This window comes from Artibeus jamaicensis, unplaced genomic scaffold (genome assembly GCF_021234435.1).
Source record: "Artibeus jamaicensis isolate MK-2021 breed Jamaican fruit bat unplaced genomic scaffold, CSHL_Jam_final contig_471, whole genome shotgun sequence".
NCBI lineage: Eukaryota > Metazoa > Chordata > Mammalia > Chiroptera > Phyllostomidae > Artibeus > Artibeus jamaicensis.
This window is the reverse complement of record NW_026521850.1, coordinates 2,876,829-2,895,136: the sequence shown is the minus strand read 5'-3', so window position 1 is coordinate 2,895,136 and position 18,308 is coordinate 2,876,829. Positions and strand designations below refer to the sequence as shown.

Here is an 18,308-nt window from a genome sequence, read left to right as displayed (position 1 = left end):
GCGGGGAATGCTCCTGGCCGAGGAGCACAGAGAAGCCCACTGAACCTGAAAGGGTGGCGGGGCCCCTTGCCCTGGCTGGCAGCAGGCAGTGGGCAACGCGGACCACGGCGATGCTGGCAGGGCTCCCTGACCCTGCGTCTCGAGCAGCTCGGGTTTCTGACATACTGCCTAGAAGTGGGTGATGGTAACACGTTTTCATCGCGTGGGAGCCCGAGGCAAGCAAGCCCTGGGCCAGGGCTCCTGGTCCTCCCTCCTGAGACTTGCTTCAGAGAGGGCTGGCCGCCACCTACGCCATCGGCAGAGCTGCCTCCCCAGGCGCAGCCTAAGGGGTGGGCTGCCGCACAAAGGGTCCCACCTCTCCCCCCACCCCTCACCCAGCCCAGCATCTGACAGCTTCTCAGTGCTGAGCGCTTGCCTCTCCTCCTCTGCCTGAGGGCTTCCTCTGGCATCCCAGGAACTTGCTTGGTTGTAAGATGGCAGTAGTGTTGGGGAGTCACCTTTTCTTGGGGCACCCCAAAACAGTGGGGAATGGGAAATGAGGGGAGCTCAGTGCCTAGGAGGGGATGGCTGTGAGGGGCGGTCTACACCATTTCCTGTGGCGTCCCAGTGGGATTGCCCCTAGGCACCCACGGCTGTGTCCTGCCCATTATCTAGATTTTTAAAAAATCTTTTTAAAAAAGATTTTATTTATCTTTAGAGGGGAAGGGAAAGAGAGAGGGAGAAAAATATCAATGTATGATTGCCTCTCGTGCGTCCCCTGCTGGGACCTGGCCTGCAACCCAGGTATGTGCCCTGACTGGGAATCAAGCCGCGATCCTCTGGTTCGCAGGCCCGTGCTCAATCCACTGAGCCTCACCAGCCAGGGCCCATTATTTAGATTTTATTGGCTTCCTGCCTCCCTTCCCTGTCCTACTGTCCCCACTCCCACACGGGGTCCTCCTGGGGTCTCCTCCCCAGTAAACTACCGGAAGCCGCATCCTTGTCTCGGGTCGGCTTTGATGAGAACCCAAATAAGACAAAGCCAGTCTTACCAACAAACAGATGCAAAACCCTGACCCAAAGTTTTGTCAAACTGCACTCATTATACATTTGAACAGGTACATTTACTACAGGGTCCGGCACAAGTAACACCCCCATTTTATTGCAAAACACGCACGTAATCCCGTAGCATCACCGCACTTAAGCACACCAAGCGACATTTCAGGTGAAACGTACAAACTGCCACTCACATTGTGAGACAGTCACCTGCCCCACAGACCCCACTCAAGCAGGCCTCCCTCCTGCTGGACCCCGGGTAACAGAGCCCATGACACATCACGGCCAAAGTGACCGATGGGGACTAGGCCTGTAGTGAACAGCACTGCACCGCACACTGTGCTGTGTTCTGTCTACCACAGTAAGAAAGCGGGTGTTTACAGGGCGGCATCGTCGCTCACGCCCACCGGCCCGCCCATCGCCCATCCGCGCGTCCCCCGCACATTTAACTTGGTATTTCCAGTAAATTACTGTGGTGGGTTCTGTTGTGGCCAGGGTGAGAGTGTCATTACTATGAGAACGGTTTCTGTTGTATTGTTTGAGTTTTTAAATGAGTAACATTTTAATAAAGTATTTTTAATGCACTATTTCTGTGTTTTACATGGAAGCATGTCCCTTGCCTCTGAAGTCCACTGTGTGCCACAAAACTCAGCCCCCTGGTCGCCTTCACCTCCGGGGTGTGCACCGGTTGCGGGGGGCTCTCCCCTGAGTCCCAGCCTCATTTAAACCCCCGCCCGCCTGCTGCCCTGGGCAAAGAGGTGCATGCTGGGAGGACAGGGCTGTTTGCAGAGACCCAGGGGCCTGATCTTCAGGGAAGATCAGAAATCAGATGGCCTTTCAGTCTCTCATTTCTGTCACTGTGTAAAAGGTAAGCCAGCCTCGGGGGCAGCGGCTTCGTCCTGTTTTCTCTGTGACGTCCCAGTGCTGGGCCCAGAGTGGGCTCTCTGTAAATAAATACTCGAGTGGATGAGGTGGGCCTTGCTGCCTCAAGTCCGCTCCTTCCTGCAGGCCGCTAGCAGGGAGGGACCAGCTGCCCCCAGTTCTCTTTCCAAATTCCTGGCTGAGAGCGCTGATTGGGCAGCTGGGGTCCTCGGCAGGTGCGCCCTGCTCCCCTCCGTGGCAGGCAGGGGCCCCCAGGAGAAACCCCTGCGGGGGCTGCGGTGCAGGTGGGGAGCCCCCGAAGAGGCCCCACTCCACTGCCTGGATTTCCCGCCGCCAGGGGAGGAGGGAGGGAGGGAGGGGACCTGCTAAGAAAGGAGCCAGGCAGCTGCACCCGTGCAAGGGGAGTTTGCGCGGACCACTCAGACCACTCGTGACAGAAGGGGTCGAAAAGGAACAGAGGACTTACTTGCAGGACCACACGGAACGCTTTCTTCTCCTGCAAGTGAGTCCCACCTCAGTGAACTTGGAGCACAGCTGCCAGCCTGGGCACGAACAAGACCTTGAGCCCCCGGCCACCCAGCTGGGCTCTGCCAGCCACAAGCCCCAGGCCGCAGGCGCATGCCCGGAACTGGAGGGTAATGACGCCACCCACCGCCCAATTGGGCTGCTGCCTAATTAGGCTGAGAGCCGCCATGAGGAGGGCCAGGTGCCCTGTGGCCCCAGCCGGGTGCCCACCTGTGTGCACAAAGCCACTAAGGGACAGGCACCGTTGGCTCACAGCGTGTCCGGCTCACGCTGTCCCAGCGCCATGGGGGCTGGGCCCAGCCAACACCAGCCCAAGGGGCCTGGATGTCAGGACCCTCGGAGGCCGCGGTGACGAGCTCACCCCAACCCCAACTGCGGGACAGCAGGCCCCACACTGTCATCTAGTGGAGCCGTCGGAGAGTGGGGCCCTGTCCTCATTCCTGTGGACAAGGGCCGCTGTGCTCTTGTGACCAGCATCCTGAGAGGCTGTCACTTGCCCGAGGTCACGCAGCAGCGGGGACCCAGGGCACTGCGTCCCACAGCCCTTGTTCTGGGCAGGGCACCCCCCACCTCACACAGTGCTGCCCCGAGTGGGTGGGCTCGGGCACCCCACTCTCAGGGTGGGTGGGGCGGCAGGGGGTGGGGAGCTGATGTTGTGGGCTGCCCCGAGAGGTGGCCGTCCACAGAGCAGGCATGTGTCGACTAGGGAAAGACCGCTTTGTGATGTCTTGGCTATGGATTAGGATTTACGTCCAGATGGAGTTTCACTGACAGTCCAGCAGAGTGAAGTCTGTCCTCTGGTATCTGAAATGACAAGGGCTGGTGGCACGGCCGGTCACCCCTGACCAGGCTGGGCCAGCTGCCTTTTGGGCTGTTTCCTCCAATCGCGGGTACCGGGTACCGAGCAGGCGCCCCCCCCCCCACAGGCCTCCTGGGGCCTCGTGGGACCTCCTGGGGTCCGAGGAGGCTGACGGGGCGGGCAGAACCTGCTCTCAGGGCAGCCCGCCTCTTCCCGTGAATAGGACCCTCTTCAGCCAGTGTCCTCTTCCGTCAGCGGAGGGACCACCTGACCAGCTTCCTAAGGGGATGGCTTGGGGAGCAGCTCATGAAAGAGGATCAGGAGCTCTGTTGGCCTGAGGTGACCCTGGCCCTTCATGCCCCGTCCTGGGCACTGTGGGCCCTGCAGCCCCAGAGGAGTGTGTCGGGGGCCTGGCGCCCCGCCCTCTCCGGGGTTCCAGCAGGTCTTGGGGAACAGCTGTGTCTAGAACTGCCTGCCCAGGGCAGGCAGCCACTACCGCCTGGGGCCACGGACACCGGAATTACTGAGGATGAAGAACCATCCTCTGGGTCGCACCTGCAGCTGCCGGTGGCCATCCCGACAGAGCAGAGGGCACGTGCCCTCACTCCAGAGAGTTCTGCTGGACCACAGTGCCCTGGGGACGCTGGGTTTTTAAAGCCACATCTGAGAGGTCACCGGGTGCCTAGAGCCTCACCTGCAGCTGCACCTCAGCTCCCTCGGCAGCCTGGGAGGCGGGTCCCGGTAACGCCCCCATTCTCGCTGTGAGAAGAGGCTCGGGGCCCAGGACTTCCCTGGCATGCACGGCGCATTCCGGTTCCCACCCGCTCGCCATGCTGCTGCACAGTCACCCTGGGCCTTACCACACCTGCGCTCCCAGACCCCCAGACAGAGCTACGTCCCCTCAGGACACGTGAGACTGGGCCCTGCACTCTTTATTGGCTTGGCTGAGGTTTCAGAAGGCGGGGGCTGGGTCAACTTTGTTTCCCTGGATGCTCCTTGGCCTGCACGCATCAGAGGACTTTACTGGGCAGGGGACGGATGATCCCGCTCTCTATGTGCTCGAAGACTGTGTACGGGTCCTGGTCCCCGTTGATGGCGATGGCCTGCTTGTAGAACTTCTCCAGCTCGGTGGAATTCCTGTAGAACAGGTCCATTTTGAACTTGACTCGCTCTTCAGCATCCTTGGGGTTCTGCAGGAGACGGGCCTGGATTTCCATGGTTGGAGGTGGCTTGTACATGAGGTGGTACCTGGGAGAGAGCAGGGGACGCAGGTGACCCGTGGTCCAGCCCAGATGGCAGGGGAGCAAGGGGCCCTCTGTCCCGCCATGGCCAGGGTCGGCCACTGCTGCCACCACCACACATGGGCCAGGCCCTGCCATGGGTGAGGGCTGCGAGCAGTCGGACAGAGTGGAACGGGCGGTGACAGCCACATTCCTCCCTTCCTTCCACGCCTCCCTCTCCTTCCTTCCAAACACCGTGCATTAGGCATCTGCTGTCAGGCATTTTATCTGCTGTCAATGGCAGTGATGAGCAGGACAGAGGCTGATGTTTACAGAGCTTGCAGTGAAATGGGGGCAGGGACATCATAACAACAATTGGGAGCTGAGGGGACAGGAAGTGCCAGACAGGAAATGCCACAGACAGTCACTGTTTGGAGAGGCCCCAGGGCCCCAGGAGGCCGGCATCCTTCACAGCAGAAGGCTGCCCGCCAGCAGCCAGGATGAGGAAAGAGACCGGGCCTGCCGCTTAGATAAAGCCTGCTATTTCCTCTCCACCCCCACCCCCTCGCTCGGCTGCCAGAGGGGCCCCGGTCGCCCGGGGGATGGAGGCTTTTACCCTTTCGTGGGTGCAGGGACTTTAACCTGCGTTCAACATACGCACAGTGACCTGGCATGGTCAGGCCACAGACAAACACTCAGAATCGACCCTCTGTACCCACAGGAAGGTCAGGGGCTCCCATGGGGGGTGTGCAGCATGGCCGGGACAGCAGAGGCCCAGGGACACGCACAGGCGGCACCTGCCGGTGCAGCTCCTGCACAGGCCGGGGCCGGAGCTGCCACCAGGACAGTGCAGGTGGACCTCATGGCCACTGCTGTGGAGGCCATTGGTCTCCTGGTTCCTTGTCTGGGCAAAGAGGGTTGACAGACACTGTCCAGGGGAGCCAGTTGGATGGACCCCCTTTCTAGAGTCTTCTGTGAGCAGTCACCAGGCTGTCCCTGGAGCAGCCCGGCCAAGGCATTGGTCAGCCACACAGAGAAAGGAGGTCCCTGGGGGGCCTGGCCCCAGGAGCCTGGCACTGACCTCTCCCCAGTGACAGGGTCAGTTCTCCTCAGGGTCAGTCGCTCAATAATAGAATCCAGCGGCACGTTCAGGAAGAACACTCTGTGGGGACAGAACGAGCACATGGTCAGCTGGGAGGACCCAGCCGCCGAGTCCAGCGTGGACATCAGCCCCTGCAGGTGGGTAGAGCCCTGGGAGCTGCCGGTTCGGGCTCCACGTGGGCAGCTCTGGGAGGTCACCTGGGAAGGATGCAGGTGCACCTCCCTGCGGTGGGAGCCGTCTGCACCCCCGATTCGGGGCGGCCCCCAGACCCCTCACTCCTGCGGGGCCTCCGGGGGCCACCATTCAGGGGGACTGTGGGCAAGCAGATGACCTGTCCTTTCGGGAGGTCAGCGTGGCCTCTGGAGTCACAGGGGTGGGCAAAAGCTCCCCTCCTCGTGGACTTGCTGCGTGAGCTGGGCCACTCATACCACCTCCCTGCGACTCAGTCCCGCCACTGTGAAGTGGGCCGATGGCAGCTGACCGGCCCCGAAGGTCTGAGGAGACGGGCTGGTGCGGGCTCCGCGCAGGGCTGAGGGCACCTCCCGGGGCCCGGACACGCAGCTGGTGCTGGGGTGGGCTCCCATCACAGCTCCCTCCCAGAGCCCGGTCCCCCCCCCAGAGTGTGGAGGGGAGTGTCCTCGGCTGCCTTACTTCCTCCTGCACAAACGAGCCCCTGGCCTGAGGGGCAGGGTCCTCCACAGTCAGGAGCCCAGTGGAAAAATCACAGCAAACAACAAACACCCCCCGCACCCAGAGCCTTGTTCACTTCACTTTCAAGTAGGTAAACCAGGCGAGAAGCCCCTCAGAGCGTAAGAAAAACGCAGTAAACGAGACACTTCCCTCCGCCCACTTAGGGGGTGGCCTCCTGGGGAGGGCGTGCTGCCTCCGACTCACCGAACAAAGGAGCCCCTCGCAGTCACTCCAGAAGTGTCGAGTGGGCTGCCAAGAGGCCAAGCTCTGGTGGGTCCAACTGGACACGGGTCCCCACTGGGCTGTGGACCCGCCTCCTGGGCCCGGGTGCCACCAGCCGGGGCCAGAGCAGCGACTGACCCCACCGGCGTCCCAACAGCCAGTGAGGGCTCAGGACAGTGAGGGGCGGCTACAGGAGAGGTGCGTGCCGTTCTGGCGGCCCACTCACACTCAGGCCGACCACCCGACTTTTCCATCCCAGCCCAAAACTCAGCTAAGGGGTAGAGCTGAGAACTCTGCCAGCACACCAGGGCTGGGGGGAACCGGAGACTCGTTCCCAGAGTCCCCTGGGGCGCCCAGGCCGGCGGATGCTGACACAGGTGCCCGTCGGCGGCTACTGGGGGAGCTGAGTGCTCAGCCTCAGGCAGCACCTGGCCCGAGTCTGAACCAGGTGCCCTGCAGGCCCCGACCCCAGAAACAGGTCCGGATCAGGGACAGTATGTGTTTTCTGGGGGGCTGGGTTCATGCCTCTCACCGGACTCTCAAAGGGTGCCACTTCCTAGACATGGTTGGCCCTGATCTGGGGACGAAGGGTGTGGCCGCAGCAGACTGAGAGGAGGTGCAGGCGGGGCTGCCCCAGGTGCCGCCCACTGTCCCCATGCTCTCTGCTCCCCTCAGCTCACCCCAGGGCGGTAGGGTTGGGCCAGAGGGAGGCCCAGATGTGGCCCATCTGTGTGCCAGCTCCTGGCCGCAGAATCAGGAGGCAGGCTGATCCAAGCCAGGCCCACGAGAGGCTGCCCGCTCCCTGGCTTGCTAGGAAGAAAGGACTTCACTCTTGTGAGGGCTGTTGGGCTTGATGTATGGGAGCCTGGGGCTGCCTGGGATGTGCACTCAGAGACAGCCTTCCCAAGAGTGAAGACCACCCCAGGAGAACAGAGAGACACTGAGAGACACTGTTTTGGGTCCTTGCTGTTACCAAAGGGCATCTACTATGTCCCATCTCTCTGATGCTGGTCACTTCTGGAAAGTGTGTGAGCTTGGAAAGAATGGAGTCCCTGAGCCGAGCACCCTCCCCTCGCAGGCCAGCGCCCCCAGGGCCCCCTTCCTCCCTCTAGCTTTTTGCCCAGACCGTGGGCTGAGGTTTGCTTCTGCTCCATCGTCGCCAGAAAGCCCCTCACTGGGACTAGCCGCCCACCATCCACAGAGTAGGCGTGACAGTTTCCCTGGCAGTGGGGCGTCAGGAGCGGAGGTGTTCCAGTGTGCTTTTGTCCCTTCCACTCCAGACACGCTGGGCCCCCCGTGGTCCGCCAGCAACACTGAAACACACTGTCTCGGAGCTGGCAGCTGAGGTCAGAAAGAGGGCCAGTTCCGAGTCCCCGGTAACTGGTGCTGCTTCACAAGGAGCCACACAGAGAGATTTTTGACCCAGCGGACCAAGACCACTTGTTATTCAAGGGAAGGCTCCTGATAGGTGGGCGGAGTCAGAAGCACAAGGACACCAAACAGGTCCTTGAAACGTGTCACTGGGACAAGCCTCACTGGAGAGGTGCTGTGTCCCCAGCTGGGAGCTTCTGACCCGGAGGCTCTGGCGTCGGGGCCAGGCCACTGGCGGTGGGTGGAATGGGGAGCTCAGGGCAGACACACTGTGCCACCCCCACCCACCCACTTCTTGTCTTCTGGGGCTTGCTCATGACGACTCAGCCAGGGGAGGGCGGACGGTGCAAGCAGAGGAAGCCAAGGGCACTCAGAGCCAGGCGTGCTGGCAGGGCCGCTCTGGGGCGTGTATCGGGGCGGCTGGAACCCATCTGGGGCGGGAGGACACCTGCCTTTGGGGGTGCAACGTCTCGGGCCGGCAGACGCCTCCAATCCCTCACTGCTGCTGGAGGCGTGGCCCTGGGACCGGCAGCATCAAGGAGCACGGGCGGAATCTGAGTGCTTGGCCATCGGGAGCCAACGTGGGCGGCGTGTGCACCAAGGCCGGAGACTGCGGCTCTGGGCCTGTGCTGCCCAGGTGCGTCAGAATCACCTGGATGCTAACGCACAGATTCTGGGGGCCCCTCCCCAGCCAGCAGACGGGCTGGGGGACGGCAGCTGTAAACGCCAGGCAGCCATGAGGCCTTGAGAATCCCCGGGTCGCGGCCCCACCCTGAGATGCCGATGTACTTGGCCCGAGAGCAGGCCTGGGAGTGAAGGCCTTTCAGAGGGTAGGCAGCCGAGGTTGAGAACAACTGCTCTGACCCAGTCTGCTCAGGGTATGAGCCGGGGAGACTGAGTCTCCAACCAGGACTCCTCTCTCTCACTGGGGCACTGCTGTCAGGTGCCAGTGACAGCGGGGACCCCCACCCCACACCCCCGTCCCCTCTGGCCATCCTGCCAGGGGCTCTGTGTGGGGAGCCGAGGAAGCCTCCCTCCTCCAAGGCCTTGAAGCTTCCTCCGCCCCAGCACTAAGTTCAACATAAATGGAGAGCTGGAATTTTCCCTAGACCCGTGGGTGAATCTGACACGTCAGGAGACATGACACACAGTAACTGACTTTGACCTTGGGGTCCCGTCCTGCCCAAACACAGGGGCTGCCCTGACCCCCCCATCTCAACAGTAAGCCTCATTCCGTGCGAACCCTGTGCAAAGCACCACAGGGTCAGTGCAGTGAGACACCCCGTTGCCCATGTGGTGGCTGTGACCAAAACACCAGCCAAGCACAGACGCTGGCGCAGGTGCGGAGACAGGGCGACCCTCCGGCGTGTAAAGTGGTGCAGCTGCATGAGAAATGGCATGGCACCTCCCCGAAAACTTAAACAGAATCGCCACACCATCCAGCAGTTCCCGTGGGAACTGAATGCAGGGGCTTGAAAAACGGACATCCGCACACCGGAGTCCTGGGGGCATCACTCCTCACAGCCTAGGCGGGAATGGCCCACACATCCGTCAGGGGGCGGAGCCTGTGGGTGAACCGACTGCCCCAGGTCGCTGGCTCCACCTGGGTCCCGGCCTGCCGGCTGCTGGACTGGACCACAGCAGCTCTCCGAGCCCCAGTTGGCCGAGCGTCCCTGCAACTCTGGGTGCTCCTCAGCACCCCCGATCCCATGAGCCGATTCCTCCTTTGGTCCCACGTGTGCAGCGCACACCCTCTTGGTGGGGGTTCCCTGGAGAGCCGTGACTGACAGTGGCCAAGGCAGGGTTCAGAGGCAGGCGGCAGCTCCCTGTCCACGCAGTTCACCCCAAGCCCCTCTGCGAATCGGCCAGGAGGAAGGAAGGGGTGTCCCTGCTCCGCGCAAACCAGAAACCCAGGGCGTGGGGGGCAGTGCCAGCCGGAGTCCCAGGGCCGGGCCTGTGGGCATCAATACCGCCTTTCCCACTCCACGAAGACCCGCTGCGTGGGGGTCAAGGCAGGAAGTGGTGCCTGCTGAGGCGGCCCAGCCCGCCCCAGGTGGCCCGCAGGCCCTGCTCAGGACCAGGAGCTCCCTTCAAGGCCTGGACTGCAGGGTGTACGCGACCTGGGCCCTCGGCCGCCTGGGGGACAAGTGCATCTCCCCGTCACCATCCTGGAAACAGGCAGCAGAAGGAGAGGCGGCGGACTCTACTGTGAGGTTTCCTTCTGCAAAGCCAGTCTCCACCCAGGACATGCGCCCAGTGGACACCTGCCCTGGGGGCAGTCACTGGAGCACCCCCTCAGGGTCTCCCTCTGAACCCGCCACTCCACCCCTTTACGGGGCCACAGACAAGCTTCTGCCTAACCTTCCCCGCAGCCGGGGCTTCCTCCATGGGCTCCTGGCTTCCGCCCTAACCCTTTGCCCTCATTACCCATCATCACCCTCACCGCCAGCCGTTCCGTGCTTGCTACAGGCCGCGCACTGTTCCGGGCACAGTACACACGTGTGTCGGGACACTTGATCTCACCACAAGCGTGTGGCCCAGGTCCTGTGATCGTGCCCGATTCAAGGACGGAAAAACTCGCCCGAGAGGTAAGGTGGCGCCTCTGACTGGATGTCCCATCCCGTGCGCACTCCCACCTCAGGCCAACACTGCTCCCTCACCCACGCCCTCCCTCCTCCACCCAAGGCACCCCTGGAGCTCTCTGGCTGGGACCCCCTCCCTCCGGTTCGCCTGAGGATGCCATACCAGGGTCAAAGATAAATAACAAGGATTCCAAAAGACCCTTCATCCCAACTGCGGCGGCCTGGCCTCAGGAATCTACCACCCTGCTGGTTAAACCCACGCTTCAATCACCCCAAAAGTATGTCAAATCCTTGCATAAACACTGCTGCCGTGGCCCCTTCCGCAGAGTCTCATTACAGTGAGTTGGGTCGCAGCCAGAGCTCTCGGCCGAGAGAACAGACACAGGAGGAAGGGACAGACACTGTTTTCCCAAGGAAAAGGCAGGGTCACCCTCTGCCACCGCCCAGGTGTCACAGAGAAACGGCCTCTCCCTCTCACAGCCTGCGGGGAGGAAAACACGTCCTTCCGCCCTCTGCTCTAACAGGTTCCACTTCCCGAGAAACGTAACTCTGATTAAATATTGATAGCCAGCGGTATTAATTAAGGGGAAAAGTCCATCAAGAGAACCCCAATATGTTTCCAGTGTCCCCGGGAATCTGGGAAAATTCACAATCAAGTGCGTAAATATTCTAAAAAGGCGTCCTGAATATTTTATGAATATTTGTCATAAAACAGAAATAATAACCAGTGTGCAGAGCTATTAGAATTAATATTTATGCTGCCCGCCATGAAATATGCATGGGGACAGAGAGAGGGGGGCCCGTAAGACAAGAATTAATTTACACTGGGCTCGGTTTACCCGCTGGCTTGATGTTTAAAGACGGTTGACAAGCCTCCCTATGAATCCGCCAGTCACTTGCCGCAGTCGGCGGAGGGCGGGGGTGGGGACGGTCCGGGCCCCTGACAGCCCACAGATTGAGTTTCTGACAGCCCTTAACAACCTAAACGGCCCCCCACCTTTTTTTCCTTCTTCCGTTGCCCAAGGCGCTCTGTTCTGCCACCGTTCATCGGATCGCCCCTTCCATCTGCTGGAATTAACGAATTAATGAGCGCGGTACGCTTTATGGCGGGGCCTATGAATGTTTACAGGCGATTAAATTATAATGCGGGCGGCTGTATAATTCATGAACCAATTAAAGGGAGTGTTAGTTGATTTGATGGGGTGAGGGCGTACAAAATGCATTTAACTAATGGGGAGCCGCGGGCTGCGAGGCCGGCTCCTTCTCTCTCGGATTACTCGGCTAATTGCTGCGCTTTATGGGGCTGTCACCGACAGCCATGCATATTTCATCGTCCTCAAATACCTCGGTTGTGCCGGCCGAGTCGGGCTGTAACTCGGCGGAGTCGGGCCAAACAGGGCGGTAGTGGCCGAGACCGCGGAAACCGGAGCTGGGGCGTCGGGTGTCCCCCGCCATTAGGGGATTAGAAGGGCTCAGCCTGCGACTTGCTTTTGTTTTACCAACAATTCCGGATGCTGGCTTCATGACAGTGGCAACGCTGGGGGCCCTGGCCGCCTTTCTGTGGGGCAGGCGGGGGAGGAACTCCAAAGCCGCCCCATGATGGCCCCACCACGCCTGGTCCTCAGGTCGCCCCGAGGGCCCGGGCTCCCGCAGGGCACTTCACCCGGGTGCTTTGTGAGCTGAGGTTTTCCTCCAGGCCTGACTCTGTCCCTCTGCACAAGGTGGCCACTCGAGGCCTCATTAAACGCAGTCAGTGGCAACTTAGACTTCAACTCGAAGCATGTGCGTGTGCCAGGGAGGAAATCACACCGCAAAGCAAACGAACCTGCCAGAGAACGGCATCCGGGCGCTCAGAAGACAGCGCGCTTCCCCGGTGCCGTGGGCAGGGACGAGACCGACTTCCTAGCTGGGGCAACGAGGTGTCTGGTCCAGAGAGATGCCACCGTCGCGGCAGCAAATGGCAAACCCTGGGATGCCCAGGACGGTGGCCAGAGGTCACAGTCCAGGACCAGGCCTCACAGGTTCTCCCCTCCGAGGTGGCCACGGGTGGTGGGGGTTGGCAGAACCATCCACGTGCTTCATATTTGGCCTGGCATGTAACGATTCCCCGAGTCACTTGAGCCTATGTTATTATCACGTGACGTTAGAGGCTTCCACTAGTGCCACTGCAGGGGGGCGCTGAGCCCGCCAGCCCCTCCTCCGCAGACGCAAGAGTGCCCCAGCCTGCCCACCCCCACCCGGGCCTGGGTGCTGGGCTGGCAGGGGAAGCAGCCAGGACGTCCCCCAGGGGCTCGGCGCGGGCAGGCCCTTGGGGCCAGTGCAGGGCGAGCTCTGACTGGACGAGACAGCGGCAGGAGTCCAGGGCCCCCAGGTCAGGACACCAAATGGTGCCCTCCTCCAAGGACGGGGGAGGGCAGATGAGGTGAGTGGAAGTGACTGCACCTGGACTGTCTGCCCGCGACTGAGGCATAGGTGGCACTGGCAGTGGGTCACCGGGTGGATTAAGTGTGTTCTGGGTTCGGGTAAAACCAAAGCACCGTCTCCCAAGGGCTTACTGTGTGCGGCGACCATGCCACGCGCTTCATCAGCACGGCCTCGTGCCATGTCCCGAAGCTCATACCAGCACCCTCGTGCAAACGTGGGGAACCGGGCACTGGGCGTCTTGGTTTGGGGACCCCTCCTCAGCAAGTGCTTGTGAAAGTGCAGGGACACAGGGGCGAGTTTCCCGCTGTGGGACGTGCACCCCAGACGCGGCACAGGGGCCGGGAGGAGGGGGTGGCGGTGGCGGTGTGCGTGCCCCGCACTCTGAGGGGAAAGGAGCCTGTGGAGGCTGCTGGCCCGAGGCTGGATCTGATAGGAAGGCACTCGGCGCACCAGCCGGACTCTGTGACCACAGGGAGAATCTGGCAGAAGACACGAGCCTGGGGGAGGGTTTAGGGGGCTCAGAAGGACCCGGCTGACTGCAGCTGGAGGCACCTCGCTGGAGGGATGAAGGGCACAGGCCCGGGGCCAGCCCGGCAGCATGTGGGCGCCGAGACAACACCCCCACCTGCCCGCTGCAGAGAAAACTAGGGTTAAACTGTTTATCTGGCTGTGCCCCCGGGTTAAACTCCTTCAGTAAACCCACCTCGGAGGCGACACCGGAGCTTCTAGATAAAGCCTTTCTGTCCTTGGCGGGGAGCCCAGGGCTGCGACGTGAGACTGCCGGGCTCCGGGGGCTGTCGGGACCACACCTGCCATCCGCAGCCCAGGCCCCAAGGGCCTGCTGGAAGCCCCCGCAGGCCTCGCCCTGCAGCGACCTGGGGCCTGCAGGCGTTAGAAAGGGGGTGGGGGGTGTGAGCCACTCCCCCGATGCAAACATGGAGCACAGGGAACACATTAAGTGGAAGAAGGGGATGTGCAGAGCGTCTAAAAATGCCAGGGAGGTTGGTTTTCTCCGATATCCGGAATACTTACTCAGCTGTGCTTTCTCACTCTGCAGTAAGTGGATTCCCGGAGCGATCACCTGCTGGGAGTGTGCGCGGACAGCAACCTTCCCGACCCCCGACCAGCCCTGCTCTGCAGACCCGCCGGTCCGGGGTGCACCTGGCTTCCTCCCAGTCATGCGAGTCTTAGCTAATCACCCCTTCCCCGGATGTGCCTTCCTGTGTCATCGAACCTGCCACCGCACTCTCCTCCACGCCACGGGGCACTCTGCCTTCCTGGACGTGTCTCCTTTGCTGTGGGTCACTGTCCCCTGGGCATCCAGGATCTGGGACGATGCCTGGAGTAGCAACGGCCCAACCGGGCTCCCAGCTGAGCTGTGTCCCTCAGGGGCCACCCAGCATTCCCACGAGGCAGGAGGTGACGTCATTCTTCACCCCTTCGACTGATGAGAAGGCCAAAGTTCAGAAGGGTGAAGCTGCCTACGAGTCACCACCGCCCCCGAGCTTTCGCCCTGCTGGGCCTGGGCCTCACTGATGGGCACCTTGCAAGATCCCCTGCAGGACCAGCGCTTGCCGGGCAGCAGCATGACGCCTCAGTCTGGCTCAGTGGCGTGGCCCCGAATGTCCCCCTAGGAGGGCTTTGGGCAGCAGCCCACTGACATGCGTTCATAGAACGTGTCTACAGAGTCCCAGTTGGCTTGGCTGGTAGATGGACTTCATGGAGGGGCCGAAGCCACCCTCGGCCCTGCCACAGGCGTGCTGGTCCTTGGTCGGGACATGCCCTCGGGCATGGGCTCCCACTGGTGGCTCCGGACATGTTGGTGCCCTTGCAGGAGGCCTGGCAGTCCCCTCCCCCAGGTGGCCCTGAGGCACGCCCCCCATGCCCTGCTAGGGTGCAAAGGGCACCTTCACTGTGGCAGGACCCCTCTCCAGTGCTTGTTCCTGGGCCCCCCAGAGTGGCACAGGGTGAGGGCAGAGGCCACAGACCTCCCCTGGGGTGAAATAACCGGCCTCAGCCCAGGAAGCTCAGACGGTGCCCACAAGTCCCCAGTAATCCATTTGGCTGAGCAGACGCCGGGGAAGAAAGAAGCAAGGACAGGGGTGCCAGAGCCCCCTGCAGCAAAGGGACACACAGGCCAGAGGGGGCACGAGGCAGGAAACAAGAGGCGCTGAGCAGACTGTGGTTCTGGCGTTTCTGAAGCGCCCTGGCCCACAGTTCTGTCTGTAACAGGCACCTGCTGCATGTCAGCCCAGGACAGAGAGGGCCAGTGGCATTTCACTGCCTTTCAGCAGGACTGCAGGCACCAACAGGGCCAACACAGGGAGAGAAGTCGGCTCACGGCAGTGGGAGCCCTGGGGCACGGGGTGCTTTGAGACAGGAGGACATCTCTGAACAGCGAGATTTTCCTAGAACAGGCAAATGAGGGAACCGGGGCGAGCCCCCAGGCCCACCCGATTGGATGGGAGTGACCAGAGCCCCGCCCCCTCTTCTACCCCAAAGGTCAGGCTTTCTTGGTGAGACCGTCTGCTGGCTCGTGCCTGCAGCTGTTCCACAAAGCGACACTTGAGCAAAACGCAGTGTTTCCGCCTCCCTCTTCCCCCCAGCCACGCCTGTCTCACCTAATGGTCCAATATCTCCCAGTCTGATTCGATTTTTCTCCAGCCACTTACAGAAAAAGGCCTTGCGGCCAAAACATTACCGCTGACCTGATTAGCCAGGCTTCGCTGATATTTTTATCAGCATTTCCCCTTCTTCCCGCTGACAGGAGCCGGCCCACACTGCCGCGGATATCTGGACTACAACCTGGTTGTCTGAAATATTTAACAGGCTTCGCTATTTTCCATGTGTCAGGGAGCTGAGCGCCATCACAGGGGCCTGCCCTGCACCCAAGACCTCCCCGGGGAAGAGTCTGTGGGTGCGGCACCCTCCACCCCTCCTGGGAGGCTGAGCTCTGGGGTGAGGGGACCCTGCAGGGCAGGGCTCTGCCCTGTCGCCAGCCCCCACCCCTGCGTCTCTCCCGAGCCTGCACTGAGCGCACAGCACACCACCACGGGGCACGAGGGAGCTGCTGCGAGCACCCGCCACCCCCACAGCTGTGGCCCGGGCAGCGGGCCAGCGGCAGCGCCCCGGGCCCAAGAGGCCCCCAGCAGCCCTCTGGTTCTGCAGGCCGGTTGCCTCAGACCCAGGATCGGGTCCAGTTCTCTAAGATTTCCAAGGAAAGAGGGTTGGTTAGTCGTCAGTCTTTGTTTTCGGGGTTTGTTTTTTTTTTTTTGGCCGCTTATGCCAACACCACAAAAGCCCTTTCGATCCAGGCTCTCGCTGATTCATTCCAGACGCCTGTTCTCCTCTCGGAGGAAGGGCCAGAGGGGCAGCGCACCCTGCCCCTTGCGGGGAGGAGCCGCTCCAGGTAAAAAGCCCTTTGCCCGCCTCCCTGCCAACCACAAGTCCGTGTCTGGCCACGGAGAGAGGACGGGCAGGGTGGGGGTCACCTGCCAGGGGCCACGCTCCAAAACGCAGACTGACCCTGAACCGATCCCCTCCCCCCAAAATGGCTGCACCCTGCTGATGTGACTCCCAACATTTTCCAGGCCAAGCCCTCGGGGCTGGGCCATCCCACTGTTTGGAGTTCAAGACGAGCTTTTCTAGGCGCAACGCACAGCCTAACTCACGTCCCGCCACCCCCTGGGCAGGTTCCATCTTCACAGCTACTCTGGCGGGTAGGGGAGTGGCCTGCTCGAGGTCACGTGGCCAGTGAACGGCCGAGCGGGACTTGAACCTGTGCATCCTGGACCCTCACAGCTGCCACACCTGGCAGGTGGGGTGGGGCGCATCCCACCCACACAGCTGCTCCGCCCAGCGTCGGGGCCACCGCAGGCCGGGGCTGTTAGGCCACGGTCTGCACCTGGCTGGCTGCCACCCCCTGCCGGCCCCCACACACCTCACTGGCACCCGGGCAGTCCCTTTCCCAGCCACTGCACCTTTGCCCCTCGGATCAGACACCCGATGGGCCCGGAGCTGGGGGCTGGACTGACAAGTTGCCGTCACATGGCCACTCAAGGTCACTGCCGGCCTGACAGACGTGTTCACTAGATCGGCACCTAGAGACTCTGCCTGGCTGGCTTTCTCTACTGTATAACCAGATGTCTCACAGAGCCATTTCCTCCCCAGACACAGGGTGGGACAACAGTAGGTTTACTGTTGTTTGTTTAACAAATAACAAGAATGAACTGTGGCCCTGGCTGGTGTGGCTCAGTGGACTGAGCCCAGGCCTGCGAACCAAAGGGTCACAGGTTCGATTCCCAGTCAGGGCACATGCCTGGGTTGTGAGCCAGGTCTCCAGTTGGGCCTGTGCAGGAAGCAACCACACACTGATGTTTCTCTCTCTTTCTCCCTCCCTTCCCCTCTCTCTAAAAATAAATAAATAAGATCCTAAAAAAATGAATAAACTGTGTTTCACATACTCAAAACCGTACAGCTAATTTTGCCGCACCCCGTACGTGCTTCTGTTCTCAAACCTTTATTGGCCTCTCCGTCACAGCGGGGGTTTTATGGGCGCCCTGTACCACTGTGAGTTACGTGCACAATTTCGGGCCCATCCAATCCCAGCTCGGCCCTGCACCTGTCTCCGTGACGCCGCAGCACTAGCCTGAGTGCCCGGCAGATGACGACGGACCGCACCCGTCCAAGGGCGGCCACAGAGAGGGACATTTCGGTCCGGGAGCAGCCGGGGGGGGGGGGGCTCCTTTCCACCGCCCGGTGGTGCGGTTGGCGGGGCGGGAGCCCAGGGCCCAGCTGATGAGTCTCCCTGCCCGACCAGGCCCTCCAACACTCTGGCTCCGGGAAGGGAGTGGCCACGTCGCAGATGAGGCGGGGCCTGTCCTTCCCTCCGATGAGCAGAGGCGCTGTCGCAGAGCGGCGAGGCCTCGCCGGGCTGGGGGTCAGTCCAGTCCGCTCTGAAGCGGGGCAGCGCGGCACACTGACCCAGGTCAGACAGGTGGCGGCTGCGGCCTGCCGCTCGCTTGCACGGTCACCTCACTCACACGCTTCCTGTGCTGTCCGGGTGCACCTCGCAGCAGCTCTGCACTGAGCGCACTGTTCACACCACTTTGCAGGTACAGGAACCGCGGGTCCGAGAGGTGAAGTGACTGGAAAGAGGTGGCGGTGCCGCCGCTCCCTCCGCGTGGCAGGCCGCTCCTCCCGACGTCCCATCAGCCTCCAGGCGGCCACAGGTCTCAGAGCTGAGCAGAGCTTGTGAGTGACCGTCCACCCCTCAAGCGGCTCCCACCAGAGAGTGGGCTGCTGTGCCGTTCCGCTCACTGGCCCTGCACATGGCACGTGCTCACACCAGGTCACGCTCGGGTCTGACTCCGAATCACACGCGTTTACCCTGCACCTGCCGCTTCCAGAAGATGTCTTGGCAATGCCTGCCGGCGGTCGGTGCCCAGGGGCGCTGA

The 18,308-nt window shown here is 61.7% G+C and overlaps 2 protein-coding genes across 6 annotated transcripts in view; one reads left to right on the top strand and one right to left on the bottom strand.

Moving 5' to 3' along the window:
* GTF3C4 (general transcription factor IIIC subunit 4) overlaps positions 1–17,276 on the top strand; it is a 41,028-nt gene extending 23,752 nt beyond the window's left edge. Inside the window, exon 3 of the mRNA XM_037158540.2 lies at positions 13,910–17,276. Within this exon, the coding sequence (XP_037014435.2) occupies positions 13,910–13,912 (3 nt within the window). The 3' untranslated portion in view covers positions 13,913–17,276. The remainder of the gene's footprint in view (positions 1–13,909) is intronic.
* AK8 (adenylate kinase 8) overlaps positions 3,937–18,308 on the bottom strand; it is a 76,524-nt gene continuing 62,152 nt past the window's right edge. For 3 of the 5 annotated variants that reach the window (XM_037158549.2, XM_053667766.1, XM_037158541.2), the window contains 2 exons: positions 5,543–5,623; positions 3,938–4,489 (listed from right to left, as the gene is read on the bottom strand). In XM_037158549.2, coding sequence (XP_037014444.2) covers positions 4,252–4,489; positions 5,543–5,623 — 319 coding nt within the window. In that variant the 3' untranslated portion in view covers positions 3,938–4,251. Of the gene's footprint in view, positions 4,490–5,542; positions 5,624–18,308 lie in introns of all 5 variants that reach the window. The other 2 variants (XM_053667767.1, XM_053667765.1) reach the window with 2 other exon arrangements.